This window comes from Chiloscyllium plagiosum, chromosome 11 (genome assembly GCF_004010195.1).
Source record: "Chiloscyllium plagiosum isolate BGI_BamShark_2017 chromosome 11, ASM401019v2, whole genome shotgun sequence".
Taxonomy (NCBI): Eukaryota; Metazoa; Chordata; class Chondrichthyes; order Orectolobiformes; family Hemiscylliidae; genus Chiloscyllium; species Chiloscyllium plagiosum.
In genome coordinates this window covers 32949814-32974881 of record NC_057720.1, presented here as the reverse complement: position 1 = coordinate 32974881, position 25068 = coordinate 32949814, and the positions used below count along the sequence as shown (strand labels likewise).

The following is a 25068-nucleotide window of genomic DNA, read 5'->3' as shown; positions in this document are numbered from 1 at the left end:
AGAGGGATTATAGGGAGATTAGGAGCTGTGAATGACCAAGGCTGAAGCCGGTGCTATGTGACAAAATATGTGGGGGATGGTGGGGGGGGAAATGGGTGAAGCAGAGGCAAAATGGAAAACAGGGGAGAAGGGTAGCAAAGGGGGAAGAAGAGAGGAAAAGGTGATGAGAGAGTGGGGAGCAAGAGAAAGAGACAATCAAAAAATACGAGGTACAGAGCAGTGAAAAAAATATTTTAAAAAATAAATTAAATAAAATTATGGAGCAGAATGAAAACAGAGGGGTCGAGATGGGATAATCATCTGAAGTTGTTGAATTCAATGTTGAGATTGGCAGGCTGTAATGTGCCTAGTCGGAAGAGAAGATGCTGTTCCTCCAGTTTGCGTTGAGCTTCACTGGAACATTGCAGCAGGCCAAGGACAGACATGTGGGCATGGGAACAGGATTGTGTGTTGAAGTGGCAAGCCATGGGAAGGTCCGGGACCTGATTGCGTACAGACCGAAGGTGCTCAGCAAAGCAATCACCCAGTCGGCGTTTTATCTCTCCAATATAGAGGAGACCACATTGGGAGCAACGAATGCAATAGGCCAAATTGAAAGAGGTACAAGTGAAACGCCGCTTAATCTGAAATGAATGTTTGGGACCTTCTCTCAGCCTAATATAAATACCTCCCTATTTCTCCCTTTTTTTAGCTTTGACAAAGGGTCAGTTAAGACTCAAAACATCAGCTCTTTTCTCTCCTTACAGATGCTGCCAGACCTGTTGAGATTTTCCAGCATTTTCTCTTTTGGTTTATTTCTCCAGGTTCTCTAGCTTCTATATCCTTCTCCACAGTAAATAACAGTGCAAAATAATCATTTAGAATCTCACCCATCTCCTGCTCCACATAGACAGCCTTCTTGATCTTTAAGGGGCTCTATTCCCTCTCTGGTTACTCTTTTCTTAATAAACAACTTTCACCATTACAGATGCACTGCGGCAGCAACTCACGCTTACTCTGGCTGTACCTTCAGGTTCTGTGGAATATATCACCAAGGAAGACAAGGGCAGTAGTATAATGAGAATGCAAGCAACTCTAAGGTCGCTTCAAAGACACACATCATCTATTATAACCATTTCTTCATCTTTTCTGGAGGTCAGATTGCTGGAATCTCCTACCAAACACCAACACGCAAAGCACTCCAATAGTTTAAGCAGAAGTCTCACCAGGACCCTCTCACAGTAACAAGTGATTAGAAATAAATTTGGCCTTACAAGAAACACCTATATCTGAGAACTTAACTTGGAATCCCTGTTGTTTGATTTTTCACTTTTCAAATTTTGCACAATAAGTACTAGTAGAAATATGGGGATTATGAAAATCTTCTGGCTCTAAAGACAACTATTTGGACACAAAGCCTCATTTATCTAACAGCAACAGATATGATGTTGAAATCCCACAGACCAGAAAGGATGACAAACAAGCCATGGCCTGTTGTTATTTTAAGTTTGTGTTAAAGAAAACTTAAAAAAAAATACACATCTCAGTCAAAGGTCAAAGTCATATTTTCTTTGAGGGCTCACTTTGACTTTCAGGAACTATGTTATGATTTTAGGGGGTTATTTCTTGGTTTTCAAAGCTCTTTAGATCCAAAGATTTTAGCAAGAAATAAACTGCTCTCAAAGAGTGTTAGCAAATTCCTGCTCCAGGCATCCATTAAAGTACATTAAAGAAACAAGAAACTTTGTGATGGGAAGGCAGCCAATAATCCAACCATTAGGCATCCGTCCTTCCTTTAACACCTCCCTACAACCTACTCATATACCTACTTTATCTTCCTTCTCCACTTGATGTGTTAAAGCAAACTCAACCCAGGGAGGTTGGGCACTTCAGAAATAACTGGGCTCCAAGTTTTCTCATTCATCAATTTAAAAGAAAAGCACATCAGCAATCGAAAAGAAAAACTTGCATGCAGACAGACATTTCTACATGTTTAAAGAAATTTCTGAGGGCAACAAAAAAAGTGGAAAAAAAAACTGTGGATGCTGGGAATCTGAAACAAAAGTAGAAATTGCTGGAGAAACTTAGCAGGTCTGGCAGTATCATAGAGAAAAAGCAGAGTCAACTCTTCTTTGGAACTGATGGCAGGGAGCAAAGATGGTTTCGTTCCACAAATGCTGTCAGACCAGCTGAGTTGCTCCAGCACTTTGTATTTCTGTTTGAAAAAAAAACCTGAATTTCCCCTATGACATTTTTTCTCCCTTTACCCCAGAGCTGTCTACTTTAAACTTTATTCTTAAAGCAATTTATTGTAGGAACATAAAAGTGGAAGAAAATCATTGCAACAGATTTAGTTAGCTTTATTTCTTGTTTGGTTATTCTTCCAGTAGTAGTTAATAAACTTGAAAACCGGCTTTGGGGGTGGGGGGGGGGGGGTTGGAAAGGAAAATAAAAGTTTTTTTTAAAGTGAGTTGGCACATTATAAGTATAAAAATCAAAAAGAATAAAAGTGTAGATGCGCAAGTGAACTATACTGCCTTTTGCCCACATACTCTCGCACGCTTGAACCTCCTTCTCCTCCCTCCTCTCTCTCACAGTCAAAGCCTCTTCACCTTACTGGATCTATTCGAATCTTGGCCTCCTTCTCTCTCTCTCTCCTATTACTCCCATGTAGGTGCGCAGGCTCTTCCAAACACAGCTTTCCTCCTTCCCACCTTGCCGATTCTCCAAACATAGCCTCTGTTGAAAATAGACAGAGTTTCAGCAGTAGCAAGAGAAGTGGACGGTGAGTAGAGTGGCTGCCTCTCACAGGTTCGATCTCAGAGACTTGATTGCAACTGCTTCTCCATTTAAACTGCATCTTTCGTCTGCATTTGTGCCTTCAATACATCACGGTATCTTTGGCATAATCTGTGGAACTTGTAGATGCAATAAATTCAACAAAGTTCACTCAGCTTTCCAATGAGGGCGACTGGAGGCATTTTGGGGCAGATCCACTTACCACCCCCGTCTTTATTTTGAGTGCTGGTCTAGATAGCATGGCGCAACTTAATTCCAAGTAAAGCCCAGTTTTTGGGTTGTACCAAGTATGGTATAAACAATATGAAAAATTATTACAATAAAAAGAACACAAAAGCACTCTGAGGTACTAACAGAACATGGCAAGGGCACCACAATGGCATAATGTAGAAGAGTGCAATGAGACTAAATGCAACTTAATGGTGTAGCATACCAACAGTGTACGGATAATATTTCACTGCAGAATAGTGACTGCATAGAGTAAATCCATTTCTAGAATAATATCCACCAATGCAGTTCAATCTGAGTCCAGGTTTATTCTTCCAATCTAACCATGCCTCAAGCCAAGGCATTCTAGTGCTATAGATGACAGAGAAAAACTGCCCAGATGTGCCCTGTCAAAAAAGGCAGGATAAATATAATGTAGCTAATTATTGCCAAACTATTTTACTCTTTGTGCTATCACATGGCATTAACTCACCAATAAATTGTTCACCAGTACTTAAACAGGATTCTGACAGATCCTAATGGCTTCAGATCTCATTAGAGCCTTTGTCCAATGAGGAACAAAAGAGCTGAATTTCAAGATAAGGTGAAAGTGACAGTCCCTCGATGATAAAGGCCAAATGTGTGGAGCTCTAATAAAAATGGGAATCGGGGTGGCAATTCTCTGGGAACTGAAGTCATATCTGAATTCCTCAAAGCAGATCCTTGATAAAAATATGAGAGAGTTTTTTTGCAGCAGATGCTGGGGTGAAGAGAGTTTGTTGATGTCACAATGGAATTAGTGAAGGTGCAAGTATCGTTGGAACCTCATTCCTGACAGATTACTTAGATTAGATTACTTACAGTGTGGAAACAGGCCCTTCGGCCCAACAAGTCCACACCAACCCGCCGAAGCGCAACCCACCCAGACCCATTCCCCTACACCTAACACTACGGGCAATTTAGCATGTCCAATTCACCTAACCTGCACATTTTTCTGGACTGTGGGAGGAAACCGGAGCACCCGGAGGAAACCCATGCAGACACGGGGAGAATGTGCAAACTCCACACATTCCACCTGAGGCGGGAATTGAACCCGGGTCTCTGGCGCTGTGAGTCAGCAGTGCTAACCACTGTGCCACCGTGCCGCTCGCGGTCACCAAAGCTGCTAACAGGCAGGTACCATCTGAGATGGTTGCTACCGAGAGAATACGTTGTATTTGATGGCTGCTTAATGAGAGCATATTGAGTGATGTGACGGAGCATATACAATATGCCAGATGAATTAATCTTAATGCTTTCGCCTTCCTGACCTAATATCCAAAATGCAGAGGACTGGATAAGGTTTCCACTAGTCCATCCTCCCTCAGGCTCAATGACTTAAATCTACCTCCACTGCATTAACATATGGTGCAGGAGCTCTTGCTGATCAGTGGTAGTTCTCCTCCTTCTGGATCAGAAGGTCTGGTTTCAAGTCCCATTTGCCCTGGATGAATGTCATAACATGCCCAAACACATTTGATTAAAAATAATTTACACTGTGGACAGTGAAAGGCAGGCAAGAGAGTGGGAAGGACATTTTGTTTCACCAATGTTGGTGCAATGGCAGAATGGAATGGAGCTATATCCTGCGCACATCAAGAGCACCCATCTACCAAGACTGTATCTCTGCTTTGTGCCTTCCAGTTGCCTTCCACTGATGAACAGAAGCCCCAATATAATAACATTATCAAGTAAAATCCCTGCAGGACATAGAACTGAGTAAGTTTGTGACCATTTTCCTAATTGGGTCAGGGTGGTGGTTATTTCTCAAAATTCATCTTGCAGAACAGTTAGGTAAAAAATGAGTTTGAAGGAGGAACTGAACTAAAAAGGCTTTAGTCTTCCAAATATTAAATTCTTGGAATTTAATAAAGATTCGGAGATGCCGGTGTTGGACTGGGGTGTACAAAGTTAAAAATCACACAACACCAGGTTATAGTCCAACAGGTTTAATTGGAAGCACACCAGCTTTTGGAGCGACGTTCCTTCATCAGGTGATTCAATCACCTGATGAAGGAGTGTTGCTCCGAAAGCTAGTGTGCTTCCAATTAAACCTGTTGGACTATAACCTGGTGTTGTGTGATTTTTAACTCTGGAATTTAATATGTCATGTGACATCAAGTGAAAAGTCTGGTAGTTTAGTAACAGTTGAGGAGTTGAAACAAGTGATGCTGAAGTAGAGCTAATGTCATTAATACAAGTGAACGAACATTAATGCTGTGTTTTTTGGTGAGCCCTGAGCTGGGTTTCTGGATTATGCCGCCATTTTCACAAATGCTTTTGAATCTCTTGTGTTGATGCTTACAGAGGTTCTCATCTCCTGATTTGTATCTGTCTCTTATTCTCACCCCATGAACTCCAGATTTCAGCAGCAGGAACAGAAGACATTGCAAGTCGTATTCAGCCATAATTTAAAATCTAAGAATAGGACCAAGCAAAAGCAATCCCAACCGACTGGATAACAGTGGACAGGCATTAGAAGATGATGATGTGATCAAATGTGTCAATGGCTACAGATAGCTTGAGAAAGATAAAGGAGGAAATCTCTACCTTTGCAAGGTAGATTTTTGCCTACCAACAGCACTTCAATGGTAACCAGGAACGGGCAATACAGGTAAATGCTGGCGTTTTAGGAAGGTTCACATCCCAAGAACAAATAACAAAATAAAGTCATAGTAATATTCTTGATGAATACAGATCCTCCCAATCAGAAGATATCTGTGGGGGTAAGTGTGGTCAGTCTGGACTCAATAGACTGAATGGCCTGCTTCTGCACTGTAGGGATTCTATGATGAAAAAGAAAAGAGAGATATACAAATATCACTGAGATGAGAAAAAGAGACAGCCACAGATCAGAAGATCGGAACCTCTAAAACAACAATACAGGACAATCAAAAGCTTTTGTGGAGACAGTGACATCATTTTAATGTCACTGGACTCATAATTCAAAAGGAGAAAGTGAGGTCTCCAGATGCTGGAGATCAGAGCTGAAAATGTGTTGCTGGTAATACAGGTAAATGCTGGCGTTTTAGGAAGGTTCACATCCCAAGAACAAATAACAAAATAAAGCCATAGTAATATTCTTGATTTCGGGCATAAGCCCTTCTTCATGAATTCCTGAAGAAGGGCTTATGCCCGAAACGTCGATTCTCCTGTTCCCTGGATGCTGCCTGACCTGCTGCGCTTTTCCAGCAACACATTTTCAGCTCATAATTCAAAAGCCCAGACTAATGCCCTGGGGATATGGGCTCAAATCCTACCATGGCAGGTGGGAGAACGTAAACTAAAATTTATAAGAGTCTGAAAAGAGGACCATCAATGATGACTGCCACCAATTGTTGCAAAAAAATCATCTGATTCACAAATGCTACTGAGGGCAGTAGATTTGCCATTTTTATCTGGTCTATATGTGACTCAAGACCCACATTTATGCAGTTGAAACTTAACTTGCTTGGGAAAAAAAAAATCAATTAAAAAAACAATTATTTGTGTTAGCAATTAGTCAACATGCACCCAGGACTGCAAAACCCTCACTGCACAATAGCTTCGTATTCAAAGTCAACCTTTATTCGATCTGGAACGGGCCATCACATGACAGACTCAGGAATGGAAAGTCAAACAGAGAAAATTTGAAGATGGATACTAAACAATATATCCCAAGTCAAATTTGTTTTTGGCAGGTTTCTCATTGTTGTATTTGAGGCTTGCTGTCTGAGGCTACATCACAACAGTGCTCAGCTATATTTGCAGATGTGTTCAGGTGTCCTGAGATCATAAAGGCACCATATAAATGCCCTTCCTTTCAGTGATTAATCACTAAATAATCAATGTGTTTGGTGCAATCACCTGTGCCGTCTGGGTTCTGTCAAGATCTGCCTATTCAAGCTGTTGTACTTTAGCTATCAAACAAATGGGGCAACAGCTTTCACCTCAACAGTAAATGTTGTAAAATAAATTTACAGATCAATGTCATGTTTAACAGCCTCAAAAAGGGAACAGATTCAGAATGACTTTTACAACAGGAATTTTTATTCATACCAAAGCATAGTATAATTTAAGAGCAATAAAGTGATATTGTCAGAAAAGCTAACTTCTCTGATAAAAACTGAGATCTGCCTCACAAGGACCATTACAAAAGAATTGTATTTACAACAGGACTTAAATGGTATCTCAAAATTAGGTTTCCAAGCTAAACAAGTGCTTTGAGAAAATCATCGGAAGAAAACCATTTTCACTTAGTAATCTCCAACAATGAACTACAGGTAAGTGTGAAGGAGGAAGTTAGATGAACATTTTCAAAAAAAGGACTACTAAATCCATGTAATACTTTTTCACAAAATGGCTATTAAGAGACATTATATCATTGAGAAAGTGTTTCAGATTAGGATTTAAAAAGGAAGTGTGTAAGAGCAGGAAATGCCAGTAAAACACACAACTGCAGCTAAAATGCTAGCAAAAGCATTGTGACAATCTGGATTGAGTAGCTTGCTCTTGTTTCACTATTTGTTAAAAAGAATATACTTAAAATGTGTTAAGGTAGCCAATATATAGTTTAATGTGTGGGGGCACCTATATTTCACTATATCATTGTAAGCAATATAAAAAGGTAAAGTTCAGCTGAATGTGTCTCACTGCCTATTACAGTAAAGTCTACATGAGCTATACAGAGTATTGATTTTAATACTACTGGAAATCAGACAGGATAGGTAGTTAAAAAATATCAGCAGGCTACTCATTTATTCAAACCCCATTTTAACCAGCATGAATTTATAGTAGCACAATCCTATATCTTGCTGCAAACCAGAATTCTGTTATGCCTACTGGACTCCAGTGCAGTTATAAAGAAGGCCTGAGTGGGGAGGTTGCAGTTTTCCTGTTAGAAAAGAGCAGCACCAAAGACAGAGGAGGCTCTGCCAGACATTTCCAAGCCAAGATATTTGTGGTCTCCCTTTTCCTATTGCAAGAAGTTCTCATTAACTCGGTTCCAACCACTTACTCAGGATTGAATCTGATGCAGCTGCATTTTCAGCTGCTGTCATGGGCGTAGGAATTTCCTACAGCCAAATGCAGGCATGTGATTAATAATTTAACATGCCCTGCAATTTCTTGTTTTCCTAAATAATTACTTGCTTTCAATTTTACTTCAGAAACGCTATAATGGACAGCTCTGAAGCACACAGTTGGAAAACTTGTTCTGTGGCCAAGTGCACATCAAATGTGTTAAGTGGTTAATTCTCAATTACTGAAATATGTACTTGCACAGATACACAAAAAAATGATCACATTGCTCCCACCAGCATAACCCATTATCTGTAGGATCTACTTTTGTTGGCGGGTGAAGGAAACAAATTTAATTTTTCTTATTCTATCTTAATAACGGTATTCATGTTAAAATTTGAAAACAAATGGTACATTATACTCACTCAGCAGGAAGTTTTAGGAAAAAGCACTTTCCATGGATTATCTTATCCTACTAATATTACTTACTTTTAAAAAGCAGCTTTACAGCAATGCCAGGGTATTTGAATTTAAATATACTAATTTTATTTTTAATTATTATTTTCATTTTATCCAACTGACATGGGGAAAAAATGCTTTTGTTTAACCAAATGTTCCCACTGAAGTTTATGATTGGTCCTTGCAACTCCAGACACATTGTGGTTACCTTTTGCTCACATGAAGATTTGTCATACAAAACTGAACCATATTCTCTAGTTTTTCTTTCAACTCTAGTTTTTCTTTCAAGTAATTAGGGAAGTCCATTGTATCATCCCTCTTCTGATATCTACAAGATAATGCACAAGAACTATCACTGATCACATAAAGGAGCTGGTTTCAGTTGCTGAGAACAGAACTACTGAAAAGACCCAAAGTGCAAGATCTTCAATTATGAATCATATAACTGAGGCTTGATTCATGCCAATAATAAACAGAATTAAAAATACATACATTCACATAGACCTCAGAACTAATACTGTACTTCATGAAGCCATTTCAGCGACCATTTGCCAATTCATACAGTAAACGTTAGAATAAAATGAGTCATGTGATGACATAGCCAAAGTACTCATTATCTCATTAGACATTAGGTAATGACAAATAGACTTTCCTAGAACAATGAGGACAAAGAACATTACAGCACAGGAACAGGCCCTTCGGCCCTCCACGCCTGTGCCAATCCAGATCCTCTATCTAAACCTGCTGCCTATTTTCTAAGGATCTGTATCCCTTTGTTCCTTGCCCATTCATGTATCTGTCTCGATACATCTTAAATTATGCTATCGTTCCTGCCCCTACCATCTTCGCTGGCAACGCATTCCAAGCATCTGCGTAAAGAACTTTCCAGACATATGTCCCCTCTCAATTTGAACTTGTGACACCTAGTAATTGAGTCCTCCAATCTGGGAAAAAGTTTCTTGCTATCCACCCTGTCTATACCTCATGATTTTGTCGGCCTCAAACAGGTCTCCCCTTCTTTCCAATGAAAATAATCCTAATTACTCAACCACTCCTCATACCTAGCACCCTCCACACCAGGCAACATCCTGATGAACCTCCTCTGCACCCTCACCAAAGCATCCACATCCTTTTGGTAATGTGGTGACCAGAACAGTACGCAGTATTCCAAATGTGGCCAAACCAAAGTCTTATACAACTGTAACATGACCTACCAATTCTTGTACTCAATACCCCGACCGATGAAGGAAAGCATGCCGTATGTTTTCTTGACCACTCTACTGACCGGTGTTACCACCTTCAGGGAACAATGGGCCTGATTACTCAGATCTCTGTACATCAACTTTCCCCAGGACTTTTCCATTTACTGTATAGTTCACTCTTGAATTGCTTCTTCCCAATTGCATCACCTCGCCTTTGTCCGGATTGAACTCCATCTGCCATTTCTCTATCCAACTTTCCAATCTATTGATATTCTGCTGTATTCTCTGACAGTCCCCTTCACTATCTGCTACTCTGCCAATCTTAGTATCATCTAGGGGAGTTGCAAATAAATCAGTTCATTTGCATAAATGTTTCTTTGTGACACGATTAACTTTTTTTTATTACACAGGACAAGATAACTAACTTTGTTTCATACATTTTTAATCAATTACTCCAAAATTTTTCCAGTCTCTGATGGCAACAATGAATAATCATTTTTACAATTACATTGAGATTTGAAGGTCTCGAACTCCCGAAGTTTTGACAAACACAAAAAAAGCATCTTATCTTACTTTGATGGTTCCAAATAGTGAGTGCCACACTTGTGATTCTTTTAACGAGTTTCCAAACAGCCTTTATGTAGATTAGAGTGGTGCTGGAAAAGGACAACAGGTCAGGCAGCATCTAAGGAGCAGGCAAATCGACGTTTTGGGCAAAAGCCCTTCATCGGGAATGAAGGCAGGGAGCCTCTGGGTGGATTTATCTCTTCACCCCGGAGGCTCCCTGCCTTCATTCCTGATGAAGTGCTTTTGCCTGAAACGTCCATCTAGACTCTGATCTCCAGCTTTCACTAGCCTTTATGTAGACACTGGCGATCTTTACAACAAAAAGCAGTCAAAATTGTGGGAAATGAAATTCTCCAAGCTTGCAATACAATTGGAAAATATCAAAAGCTATACAGTGTGGAATAACTTATACCAATTTATTTTCTACACACATTTCTAGGCCACATTACATGGGTTCAGGACTTAACTTGACTAAAGGTACTCGGATTAAGATAATGCAGACGCAAACTCTTTCCAAGTTAGGATAGAAGTTCATGCTAGGTAATTTCATAGGGCAAAATGTAACACTTATGGAGTGAGAGACTGGGTCTCGAATGAAACTTGCACAAAATGGAAATGTCTGAAAATCACCTGATCTCGAATTCATCGAAACGAAACAATTCACATGACTGGTTTCTGACCTACTGATTATGCCAGGGTTTGAATTTTGTGACCTTCAATCTTGTTGAAATAATCATTAACGATAAATATAAAATAAATCAACTCTAATAATCCCATTATTAGAAAGGAGCATCTTGTGTGGGTTGATGGGGAAGAGAAGGGCAAGCATGAAGGGTAATGAAACTTTCAGCATAATTATGTCTGATGACTAGAATAATAATATAAAGAGTAGGACAAAAACAAATGAAGACAAGAAAGTATAATAATCATGATAATAGCATTGAAGATCAACCAATGAGCAGAGTGTCGGAAAGATATTTTACAAAGAAGGTGAAAGAGACTGTATAATCATGGACAACAGATGATCAGAAGATATGGCTGAGGCAGACAATACAGTCTGCCTATAAGGAGCGTTGTGCAGCGATACGTATCAGATCAAGTGAAGACTATCCAATGATTTTCATTTGTAACAGTTAGAAAGTCTGTGCAACAATAACAATGTTAAATGCAACAATGAGCCTCACGGAATCTAGACTCAATAACTAATATTTACACAGCAGCTCCAACATAACAAAAGGCTTCAAAGTACTCAATAAAACTTCACAAAATGAATTGTGTTAGGAAGTCATGTAAGGAGACATTAGGTCAGATGACCGAAAGCTTGGTCAGTTTCAAAGAATGTCTTAAAGGAAGGAAGTGAAAAAGAGAGACAGAGAGATACAGGAAGGAATTATGGAGTTTAGGGTCCAGATAATTGGTAAATCAACAATGCATTACAATTAAAACTGATCTTAGTTGAAAGGCTAGAATCAGAGGACCAGAGATGTTAAATAATTTTTGGACTGGAAGAGATTACTGAGAGAGGGAGGGCAAAGACCACAGGGGTTTTCAAAACAATGATGGGAATTTTAAAATCAAGTTATTTGATCAACAGCCAATTTACGTCAAAGAGCAGAAGGGTGACTAGTGAATGGGGCTCAGGGACAGTTAGAACATAGGCAGGAGAGCTTTGTATAACCTGAAGAATATGCAGCGTACCACATAGGAGACCAGCCAGACATACATTGAAATAGTTGAGTCCAGAGGAAATGAATGAGGATTTTAACAGAGGAGCTGAGACAGGGACAACAGTCAGACAGTTAGACAATGTTCAATAACATGAGATTATCTTTTTTGCACCAGGATGCAAAAACAAACTTTTGTGGTTTTAGTACAGTTTCCCTGCTGGCATAGTCAATTGCAGACTTTCCAAATTCAAACTCAACAGGAATATAAGGGAGACAGTTATTAGGATGGAAAATGTCAGCTGGTGCACAGAGTCATCCAGCCTGGTAACAGACCCGTCAATCCAACTCATTCACACCAATCAGATATCCCAATTTGACCTAGTCCCATTTGACAGCCTTTGGTCCATATCCTTCTAAACTCTTCCTACTCATGTACTCATCCAGATGCCTTTTAAATGTTGTAATAGTACCCACCTCCATCACTACCTCTGGCAGCTCGTTCCATGTATGCACCAGCCTCTGCGTGAAAACATTGCCCCTCAAGTCCTTTATAAATCTTTCCCCTCTCCCTTAAACCTATGTTCTCTCATTTTGGACTCCCCTACCCTAGGAAAAAGACCTTGGCTATTCACCCTTTCCAAGCTCCTCATGATTTAAATCAACCTCTGTAAGGTTACCCTTTAGTTTCCAACGCTGCAGGGAAAACAAGTTACAGTTTTTAACTCAACCCCCCCCCAGTCCCAGCAACATCCTTGCAAATCTTTCCTGCACCCTCTCAAGTTTAACAACATCCTTCCTATAAAAGGGCGATCAGAATTGGACACAGTATTCAAAAAGTGGCCTCACTAATGTCCTATGGAGCCAAAAAGGTGAACCTCAGAGGTCAAGAGATATAGATTTGGCTAATGGAAAAAGCTGCACATGTACCTCAAACAATTGCATTCAACAGTAACATTGGATGCAACATTTCACTTCCCTATTTTAATATCCTCACCTTCACAAATATAAAATCACGTAGGAAAAAAACACTTATGAGACAGCTGATTTTCATCATAACAGACTTTAGCACCTTTTTCTGGTTCTCTTCGCCTACACAATATCCGGGACTGGTATGCAAGATGTCAAAAATCATCAGCAACTCCTACGAATATGCTAATAATTTTTGACACCTATAATGACAAATATATTAACCTACACAGCACAATCTAACATGATCATCTCTTTATTAACAACACTGTGCCAAATGTCTGTTCTTCCGAATTCCATTCATTCATCCTCAGGAAATTTACTTCAAGAATATTAAAAGGGACAGAAGCAGACAGTTGTGCTATATAAATCAGCTGGTTCCTTCACTAAACAGAGACTCACCACATTACAATGTCTCAGTACAAAAGCTGTTTGAATCAGTTAACAAATGAATCTAAAACAAACGTACAGAGCTTGCAGGAACATGGTAGAAACGTTAAAGGTTGCTATAGGCAAAAAAAAGCAATGCAACTCTCAATGAATCAAGCAAACGAGCCATTTATGTGGTATCATTTGGGGTGTCGATTACCTTGTTTTGCAAATCAGAACTTGAGAGGTGTACCTTGCAAGTCACTAGCTGCATGTCAAAAACTTCACTTGCTGGGAGATAAAGTGAAAATTCTACAAAGAAGGAAGCAATCTAAGAACCAGGTTCAGACAGCGTAGGAATCCTCGATTTACTTATATTGCTGTCGAATAACTTACTCATGATTAAATTTAACTCCATCTTTCCATAATTTCACTTCCGGTAGTTCCCCAAAATTGATTTTCCGTTCTACAGTGCCAACTATGTTTGAGCTTGTGTATTGTTTAACCATTCAAAAAGCTCCAATAACTGTCCAATATTTCAAAGTAAATCTCTAGATAGGATGGATGCACATGACTAGAAGTTAGCAAACCACCTTTTTAGAATCTGTGTTCAAGTCAAACCTGCTTTTATACTGCAGTAACTCGAAGGTTGGAATTCAGCAACTGAAGCATTCTCAATCACAAATCTTGAGGACAGAACAAGAGATGTTAAGAGATGTCTCTAAGAGGTATACAAGACGAGCCAAGTTAACTCCTTTATATTTTGATTTCATCGTGCCTCCACCTCCCTGAGAGCCCAAGTACACACAATATAAGAGATTACTGCAATTTCAATATTATACTTGCCCACACACTTATTGCAAAAAAAAGTCAAATTTCTAAGCACACTGAATTTTTCCTCTATATTTATATGCCATTTATATTTTGAGCACAATACGGGAGAATTAATTGGAGCCCAACCTTTGATTTTCAAATCCTTTTAGAAATTCTGCACCTATCTCAAATGAATTTGAATGAAGCAGCTTATCATGGACTCCCGTCTCAGAATGCAATAAGATCTTCTTTTTTTTGCCCAGCCAAAACTATTCTTCCTAAACTCTGGCCCAGATGTTGCAATCTTCAGATAGTCACCATCTGAGGTGTTGCCATAGGAACTCAGAATTTAGAAAATGGAGTAGGCTTTTCAACACTGTGGATCCAGTCTGCCATTCAATAATATCATGGCTCACCTGGTTGTGATTAGATTAGATTACAGATTAAATTAGATTACATTACGGTGTGGAAACAGGCCCTTCGGCCCAACAAGTCCACACCGACCCGCCGAAGTGTAACCCACCCATACCCCTACATTTACCCCTTACCTAACACTACGGGCAATTTAGCATGGCCAATTCACCTGACTTGCACATCTTTGGACTGTGGGAGGAAACCGGAGCACCCGGAGGAAACCCATGCAGACACGGGGAGAACGTGCAAACTCCACACAGTCAGTCGCTTGAGGAGGGAATTGAACCCGGGTCTCTGGCACTGTGAGGCAGCAGTGCTAACCACTGTGCCACCGTGCCACCCAAATTTACTCTGTGAACATAAAGGCTTCTCTCAGTGGTAGCCAAGGAGATAGTGGATGCAATGGTGATCATCTTTCAAGCTATTGCAAATTTTAGAATGGTACTAAGGATGAGAATGTAGCATATGTCACCCCATTATTTATAAAGGGAAGGAGAGGGGAAAAAAGGGAACTTCAGTCCTGATGGCCTTGCATTAGTCATGGGAAAATGCCAGCATCTGACAAAAAGGATGTGACCAATGGATAATTGAATAATAATGATCTGATTACATGTAAACACAAGTTAGGAACAGAAGTAGGCCATTTAGCCCCTCAAGCCAGCTTTGCAAGTCAATAAGATAATGATTAATTTGTTTGCATCCTGAATACCACATTCTTATTTATCATCAAAAATTGCACCTTACAATATATTTACCTCTGCCTTAAAAATATTCAATGACCGACCCCCCCCCCCACCCCCCCCCATCTACACCACCTTCTGAGGTACCTATTTCCAAAGCATCACAATAGTCTCAGAGAAAAATCCATCCCCATCTCAATCCTAAAAGGGTGAGCCCTAAGTCTTAAGCAGCGCGTCCTCCCTGTGGACTGAGTGACTCGAGGGAATATCCTTCCCATGTCCACCTTGTCAGAAGTATTTTGCATCTTACACTTCAATCAAGTCACCCTCACTTTTCTAAATCCTGCACTCTTCAGAACTTCAGATGGTCTCAACTCCATCTTCCTGCCAGCTCCCCCTAACCCTTGACCCTATGTCAAAAATCAAATCAGCTTTAAATAAATTCAAAGACTCAATTTGCACTGATTTCGGAGGAAAATAATTTGTCAGAACAACAACCCATTGAGAGAAAAAAAGTCTCCCCCTTAAGAGGTAACAGTCTTATTCTTTCTTATTCCCTAGTTCTAGTATTTCCCATGAGAGAAAACATTTTCCCAGTATCTAACATATCATTCCCCTCAGGACTTGAAACATAAGATCAACTCTCATTCTTCTAAATCCAATGAGTAAAGGCCAATCTTTCTTTATAAAACAAGCCCTTCAACCCAAGAGTAAATCAAGTAAACCTTCTCTGAACTGCTTCCAGCACAATTATGACCTTTTACAAATAAGGAGGCTAAGATGTACACAGTTATACAGGTATCATCTCACCAAGGTGTTATACAGCTGCAGTAAAATATCCCTGCTTTTATACTCCATGCCCTTTGCAATGATACAAACATATGAAATAAGAGCAGAAGCAGTTTAATTGACCCTTCAAGCTTGCTTTGCTGTTGAATAACATCATGGCTGATCTGTTTTGTTTAGTATTCTACATGCCATTTATTCCTGATAAACCTTGGTTGCCCTAACTACCAACAACCTATCCACATCTGTCCTAAAAATATCCAATGATCTCACCATCTGAGGCAGAGTTTCGAATTCGCACAATCCTCTGAAAATAATTCTCCTCATCTCCATCCTGAAGGGGCAGTTCCTAATTTTAAGAGTGCCCCTTAAACTCTGGACTCACCTACAAGAGGAAACATCAGTTCCACATCTTCCCTGTCATGTCTAGGATCGTATACATTTCAATCATACCTGTTGCTCTTCTAAACTCCAATGGAAACAAGTCCTGTCCAATCCATCTTATGCAACAACCTGTTCATTCCAGGTATCAAGCCAGTAAATCTTCCTTGAAACACCACCAAAACATTTACATCCTTTCTTCAATAGGGAGACAAAAATCTGCACACAATATTTGCAATCAGAACTCACTAATAACCTGTACAACTGAACCATAATACCTTTAAAGTTCAATTCCTCTCATAATAAAGAAAAGAATCCCTTTAGTCTTTTTCAGTAAGTGTAACATCTGCATACAAATTATTTGTGACTCATGGACCAGAACACAAAATTTCCCTGCATGTGAGAATCTCTTGCTCTATGTGTATACCTACGATTGTGATTCACGCAGCAAGACATCAAGATTCCCCACAGTTCAAGGTTTTGTAATCTCTATCCATTTAAATACTATACTGCTTTTCTGCTCTTCTTCCCATCTGTTTTGTAGTGTGCAGTTACGGCTTTCAAATGTCTCAATATCACAAAAGCAATTTGTTATAGCTTTCGACTGCCTTAGTAGCACAGCAGCTAAAGGTGATTCGGGTCAATTATAGTCTGCTATATCATCAACTAGCACACATTGCCATTGGCCCCACATGAATGGAAGAACCTTGTCTGATGTACTAGAAAGTAACAAGTATTTGCAGAACTGTACATCAGCACGAAATAAATATCATAGGAAGGGATGAACTTGATGAAAAGCAATGATGTATCAAAAGACCGTTTCTTCCACTCTCTAGTCATCAGTTAATTACTAATCTTAGATGGGGCTAATTAAAAAGTTAAATTATTTTTAGGATTGCTCTACTTAGTGAAACTGATTAGACTGCACAATGAAGCATAAATATATTAAATGTATTTTCAAAAATGTTTTTCTTGAATAGAAATTCAAATCAAGTTTTTGTTATTTTATTAAATGTCACATATTTTCTTTGCTTCAATAGTTGTAGTTACAAGGGGTCATATGAAGTATCCAGAATAGAGTTCTAGTCCAGGATTATGCCCTGCCCATGGTACTAACTGGACACACACATTACATTACAGTACAGTACAATACAATACAATGACATCCATTAATGGGAGAGGGAAAGGGACCCTTACAATAGTTACCATGTACTTGGTTGATCTCCGAATTGGACGATAGAATTTCATCAGCCAATTTCTGTGCTGTGGGAAGTACTTCTGTGTGGTGAGCTGTGATTAAGTACTGAATAAATTTCTGAAGCTGGTCTCTGTTCATTTGAAAAAGTGTCTCGGAGATGGGAAGACGCAGTTTGACCTGGTCAGCCTTTCTTATTCTGTACAGGGAAAGTGCCACGACATGGGCGCAGTAAAAAATGTCCTTGTTGCCACAGCCACATGTCACAGAAGTGATTTTGCAGCGGTCAAAACTGATGGCTACTCTGTAGATCATTTCAGGTTCCGACTGGGTACCTGGTTCAGTCACAGTTCCACTCAGATGAAACCCTGCCAGGGAAGAAAGAAAATAAATAAGAGGTGAATTAATACCAGAGGTACAATTTCAATGAATTTCTTGTCAACTTACATACCAGTGACAATACTGTGCAGTGCCATATCTTATCCATCAATTCTTACCTGCGCTGAGAGATCACTGCTTTTGTACTTCCAACAGAGAATCTTTAACAAATCAATTTTACTGAATATGTTCAAAGGTAAACATTACAGTGTCTCTGCTTAATGCCCAGTTCCACTTTAGTAGCACTGAAGTGCTGAACACCATTTCTCAGGGTTTAATTATCTAGTCTTGAAAAGAACTGTCTTTCCCAGTGCCCATCTTCAAAACGGATCTCTAGTATCTGCTGGGTTCTGAAGGAGGAGCACTATAGCCTCCTCCTTTTCTCTGGTGGCCCTTCTATCGTGCTTTCATCTCCCCTGTTATATGGCCCTGTTCACAATTTCCCTTAATAGTCCCTACTCTCCAAGCTTCCCCCAGGCCCACTACCATCTAGTACCCCATGCCCACACTGAGACTTGCATTGCCCTTATTTGATTCTGTTGCTTCTTCATCCTCATCAGCACGTCTTATGCTCTCACTGTATTGCCTACTGTTAAGATGCACTTTCCATCTTTTATTGACCCGTTGCTCTTATCACTGTGACACTCCCTCTGTCTACTTCCATTTCCCAGGATTCTTCTAATAACTCCTAAAAACCATGCCTTTTAAAAATTTAATTTCCACCATACCTTCCCACCTACACCCATAGCCTTTCTGTTGATCCCCTATTGTGCTGCACTTTTTTTGCTTTGAACCTCTTGTGCCTGCCTTAGTCAGATTTACTGAGAGAGCTTGGGCATGCTGGATGGGCTGCTCAGTCTACACCGCTTACACTGTTAGCATCTGACAACCAGTTATGATTAGGATCTTGTCACGAGCTGGCTTTATGGGCACTTGGCACTAAGTTTTCAAGGACCCATGCCACTAAAAAAGCGTGCACTCACCCGAGCTTCCAGGAACAAGTATACACACCTTATAAATTATAGACACGTTTATGAATGAACACCTTTCTTGCTTTTGCCTAACATGATTACATCTGCAAACTTAACTCCAGGTAAGCCCAGTGTGTTAATGAGTATTCAGGACATGCTAATGAATGCAAAGATGTCCTCAACAATCACAGTTAGGAATGCTGACCCACCTGATAGAATACTGAGATCTTAATACCAAAACTTCAACCTGATGTCAGGAATCTGAATTTGGCCTCTCCCACCTTTTCCAAATGCTCCAGGTAGGCCTGGGTCAAACTTTCCAATCTTTGACCTTCAATCAGATTGCAAGGTCACGGGGATGAAACACTAACTTTGTTTCTCACTCCACAGATGCAGTCAGTTCCAGCATTTTCTATTGTTAATTCATATTTCCAGTATCCACAGTATTTCACTCCCACCAAATCAATGTTGGTGAGTTGCCAGTATCTTGCACAGGCACTTCTGCTTTCTGTTCATTTGAATTGTTGACCTCCTGCCTTGACAGCAGGTAGCTGGGGGTGCAATGTTGGGGAGATAGGGAATAGAAGGACAATATGGGCTGATAGCGGTGCTCAGAACAACCCTGGAATTGGATGATGCACTTCTACTTCACCTGAATGCAGAAAACAGTTTCGTACATGCAATTAACTCGGATCAACTTTAGCAACAGCTAGTGAAACAGAAATAAGGCCTGTAATTTAAATGTGCAACGTCCTACACCCATTTAGCTAGTGGATATAAATGCCCAAAAAATGGTGGGTGAAAGTTTTTTTGATGTTCTTGTGATCTAAAATTTGGGTCCCTCAAGATTCTGGCCTGTTACACGTTTAATGCCAATGAAAATGGTGCAACAGGTTGAATTTCTACCCCTTGCTTCTTTGAGAAGACAACAATCTCCTTGTTAGTTTGGAGCCACAATTTTCATCATAGTCAATAAAGTAACCCTTGGTGTGACATGGTTGATTTAAGCACAGTGGAAGTGGATTCTAACGAGGTACAAAATTGTGCTGCAAGGTCCCATTGCTCACACTATATAGATATTGCTGAAGGAATACAAAAAGGCGACTTTTGAAAGCTTTAGAGAGATTTTTATTTAGATTATCTGCACTATGAACACACGTGTAACCTCGGCAACTTGTGCTACTTCATAACGTGCGTCACTATGAGTAAGGTCAAGCAACAAGAAAACAACTTCAAATTCACACCCAGATTTCTTTTTAGTATAATCATAAAAGCTAATTTTGTAGTTTCCCCCAGGTTAAACACCATGTTACTTCTAGTCAAAGCATGTTTCTCAAAATTCATGGGATGATTTATTACCTTAGTTGCCGAGAGAGGATACAGGATTTGAACCAATTAAATTGTCTTCGTAAACACATTCAGTAGCTAAGATTAAGAGCCAACCAGACTGGTGAGGTTCCACAGTCAAATTTCAGAAAAGGTAGGGACACAAGATTTTCTTCCCTAAAACACATGTAGCCAACAGTTTCACATAAAAACATAAGAACTATGTGCAAGAGAAAGCTATTCAGTACCTTGAGCCAGACCCACCATTTAATATGACCACAGATGATCTCATCTCAGCCACAACTGCCTGCTCTCTATTACCCTTTAACCCATTACTAATTAAAAATCCATCTCCTCCATAAAATTATTCAGTGTCCTGGTATCCACCAGCCTTTGGGGTAGGAGTTCAATACATAACTGTGATATTCATGTGGAATGTTGATGGTAGAAAACCATGCATATCCCTTGGTAATGCTTATATGTCATTTTATACAGCAGCCAGGGTTGACAGAAAAATATTCCTTTCTTTGTACTTTTAATTCAATTCAATTACTGCTGGGCATACCTTGGTAAAAAAGGAGTTTATGAAGTATGCAGGCAGCCTGATACCAAACAATGAATTCTTGCATTCCTCCACCCCTCTACATGACAATCTGTTGACAAATGGGACATACCAAGTGGAACAAAGAATCCACGATTCAGCTTAAAGTCTATGGAATACTGGGCATGTGCCATGATACAATGCACCTGTATAAGAAAATCCTAAAGCACAAAACCCTATAAAATCACCATTTAGAAGAACCTTTCTATATCAATCCAAATATTGTAGGAAAGCTCCTACACGCATGCTTTATCACACTAAAATACCAAGTTCTTTAACTACGCAACTGTAAAAAAAGGTGAAACTCCAGCACAGACCACTGCAGACCCCAACATCACATCCTGCCAATTAGAAAAATAAATTATGGAAGTTCTGCTTTCTGCTAGTCATCCAGCCATTCTTCTATCCACGCTAGTATAAGTGTTCAATTATAACCTCCTAATGATCAATTTTAATATCCTTCTCCATGACAGATGTCAAGCTAATTGGTTTATTGTTTCCTGCCTTCTGCCATGGAGAGGCACTTATTTTTCAATTTCCACTCTAAAGGACTACTTTCTAGTCGAAAGGACTATTTCCAGAAAACAGTGAATTTTGGAAAACTAATACTACTGCATCTACTAGCTCATTAGCTACCCCATTTGAAACTCTAGGATGAAGTCCATCAGAACCTGGGAACTTGACAGCCCACAGCTCCATCAGTTTGCTCAGTATTGCTTCCTTGGTGTTTGCAATTTCCCAACCACCTCCCTTCCTAGCACCTTTGATTTGTAGCTATTTCTAGAATATTCTGAGCCCGTTTCAAAGCAAATATATATGGATTTAATCATTATTATCTACAAAACCTCCCCATTCTCATTTAAAAGCAAAATACTTGAAAATTCTGGAAATCTGAAACAAACACAGAAAATACTGGTGAAACAGAGGTGGGTGTGGAGAGAAAAAAAAGAGTTTACATTGAATATAATACTTGAATACTCTTCCACGCTTCCTTCTACCTTTCTGTGATACTCCTAATTACTTTTTTCTCATTAAGTTTTCAGTCATTCTCTAATCAGCCTGCTCAGAGATGTTCTTACCACCTCTGGAGCAGGTAGGACTTGAACTCAGGCTTCCTGACTTAGAGGTAGAGACATTACCAGTGTGCTCCTGCTCCTCGGATGCTGCCTGAACCGCTGTGCTTTTCCAGCGCCACTCTAATCTAGAATCTGGTTTCCAGCATCTGCAGTCATTGTTTTTACCTGGAATAGCCATTAGTCATTCCCTATATTTTGAACAATTGTCAGACTTGTCTTTCATCTTGATTCAATTATATGCTGTTTGTTCAAGTATGATGTTTTCCTTGACTTCTTTAGTTAATCATGAATGGTGGTTCCTCGCCTTGGAATGCTTACTTCCAGAAGAAATATACTTATTTTGAGTATTCTGAAATATCTCCTTAAAATGTCTGCCACCACTTCTCTATGGATTTATTTCCTATGCTATTATTGCAGTTCACTTTAGCTCGCTACCTTTTCATGCCCACAAATGTGCCCTTAGTTAAGTTCAAAATACTACACTTAGATTTATATATACACACAATCCATGTATACCAGCACCTTGATGGTATAAGTGGTCAAATGCCACCTCGATACCAGTCACCCTTGCCACACCATTAAAATTCGATTTTGTTTTGGTCATGTTTGAAGAAAGGCTGCAATGAGGTTTGGAGACAAGTGACCCAAATTCAGCATCCGTAACTGTTACTGTTGACTAACTGCTGCTTGATATTATTGCCAAAGTCTAGCCCCAATCACTTGGATAATGATTTAGAATAGGCTGATGGGGCAATAATTGGATGTATTGGACTTGTCTTGTTTTTTTTAAACAGATAGACTGTAGCTCGACAATATGCCATCAAAATTACATCATTAATTGAATTTAACTTTTTAAACACTATTCCTTCAAACATTTACATATTTGTTCAAGTCTGAATAAATGAAAGTAGCCGCTTTAGCCATTCATCACCAGACCTAGCTAGGCCACATCAAGTGCTATTTAGGTCCTACTCTCCTTTGCTAAAACTGCTGCAGGATCACCAATGTTTCACAGGGGGATAACAAATTTAAGGAAGAACTACTGTTTAACTTAAAAGTTTTATGAGCATGGAAAATGAAAGGAGATTTAAAGGGAATGTCAAGCTGGATCCTTAATCTACGTGGCTCCAGGAAAGTGCTGCATGGGCTACAACAAAAGTTTGTCCCTTAAATTACTGCATGCACACTGCTGAGCAAATAAAAGGAAATCACACATGCAAAGACATTGACTATGCACTTCAGGGAAAGAGAGGAACTTTAACCTCTACCAAAAGAAATATCATGGCGAATGTGCAACAATGGCTGAACAGTTGGGAGTCTGAAAGTGAATTAGAGAGAATTTTCCTTCAGAATAAAGTGGGATTTGAAGAGCTTAGGAGAATATAAGAGATGAGGGACACAATGAAAGGTAACCTTGCCTATGATAAAGATAAATCAGAATACAGAGGCTGTGTGAAAGGTCAGGCGGGTGGCCATGGGTATTGATAGAAAGCTTTATATGGAATGACACATGTCAGCTGTGGCTCTTTGGTACCACTTTCACCTCAGAGTAGGAAGAACTGTGTTCATGGTTAGAACGTGTCTTAGAAAGAGTATAATATAAAAATCTACACTGACATTATTGTGCTAAGAACAATGAAGATATTAGTTACTTAAAAGGCTAATGGAGTAGATGCTTTTAATGTAATCATTTCATACTGCAGCAGCCATCTGCAACCTGCACCACCAGCAAAGCTAAACAAAGCTGTAACTAATAAACCTATCGAGGTAGAAAACGCAGACGGAGTAAATTAATAAATCTACAGACTAACAAGTACAGGAAATCAATAAATGACTGGAACAGTGAACACAGCAACAAATGAATACATCTGTGGCATGCAACAGTGCAGAGCGGGCGGTGGGAACACTCATTAATAAAGGGTAAACCAACACAATCAAAGGAATTTGAACTGAAGCTTGGAGGAGCAAAAACATTTGCATGTAATATAAATAATCAAAGCACTTCTAAAAGATGCACTTAATGTAGAAATTCATTGGTGGTGCTGGTCATGAGGAGAAAATCTCCCAGACAAAGAAACCAGACAATTGAGACAGTGTGAAGATCACAAGGTTCAGGGTCACAGTTTCAGAGGCACAAGCCTCAACAGGGGAGAGCATTGATAAGCTTTAACTTGACAATCTAATATCAGGGAAAACACACCCCACTATTATCATCAGAAAAAGGAGAGGTTGTGCCTACTAAATCCTGAATTCAGGTACTAGAACTGCTGTGTGAGAAGAGATTTAAAGAAAGAAATCTGTTCAGTGGCCAGAATTTGCAACTATATTATGACAGACAGCCACTGTTTACAATGGAATGTTTAACATTGGATTATCTCACAAATACTGCAGATGCAATTACATCATGTTGGATGAAATGACATCAATAACTTAGATTTAATTATACAGCATCACTGACACAAAAAAAGTATCCTAAATTGCTTCATGCAAACTGAGATGTGAACTGTTTTTGCTGGAAGTCAGAACATGAAGAGGTCAACAGCAGGGGATGGTAAATTTGGCAAGGGATGGGATTGGAATTTTTATTAAAATCATTTAGAGGATATGGGCATCATTGGCTGAGCAGCATTTATTGCCCATCCCTAGTTGGCTTTGAGAAGGTTTTGGTGACCTGCCTTCTTCAACTGCTGCAGCCCATTCGCTGTAGTGCAATGCCATTAAGAACTAAGTTCCAGGACTTTGACCCAGAATCACTGAACGAACAGCAATATATTTCCAAATCTGGACAGTGAGTGGCTTGGGTGGGAATTCTTTATAAAGTAGTGTGCGACCTGATCTTTGTCAGGAAAAATCTGCCAGGCTGCTGGATAAAAGGTGTTTCAAATGACTAAGCAAAGTTACAAACATAAAACAATAGTATCAGCAAGCATTGCTTGCAGCATCTAGAGTTGGGGAGACTTGGAAAAGCTATGGATGGATGACAAAACAGCATGCTGAAGAAAGAGTGTCAACAGATGGAAGGATAGCAAAAGAAAGGTTTTCGATTGTGCTTGGTCTTTTACAATCCCTAGAACATGCAAAATATTTCCTTAATTCCTTAGAAATGTGGTCACCATCATAATCTAGGAAACATTAATTTGTGTCAAACAAGGTTCCATAGCGTGCTACTGACAGAATAATTTGTTTTTATGTTTT

At 39.5% G+C, this 25068-nt stretch overlaps 1 protein-coding gene across 4 annotated transcripts in view; it reads right to left on the bottom strand.

Annotated features, from left to right (window-relative positions):
• LOC122554281 (zinc finger SWIM domain-containing protein 5) overlaps positions 1-25068 on the bottom strand; it is a 244346-nt gene that overhangs the window by 102759 nt on the left and 116519 nt on the right. For all 4 annotated transcript variants that reach the window (XM_043699055.1, XM_043699054.1, XM_043699056.1 and 1 more), the window contains one exon: positions 17533-17889. In XM_043699055.1, the coding sequence (XP_043554990.1) occupies positions 17533-17836 (304 nt within the window). In that variant the 5' untranslated portion in view covers positions 17837-17889. The remainder of the gene's footprint in view (positions 1-17532; positions 17890-25068) is intronic.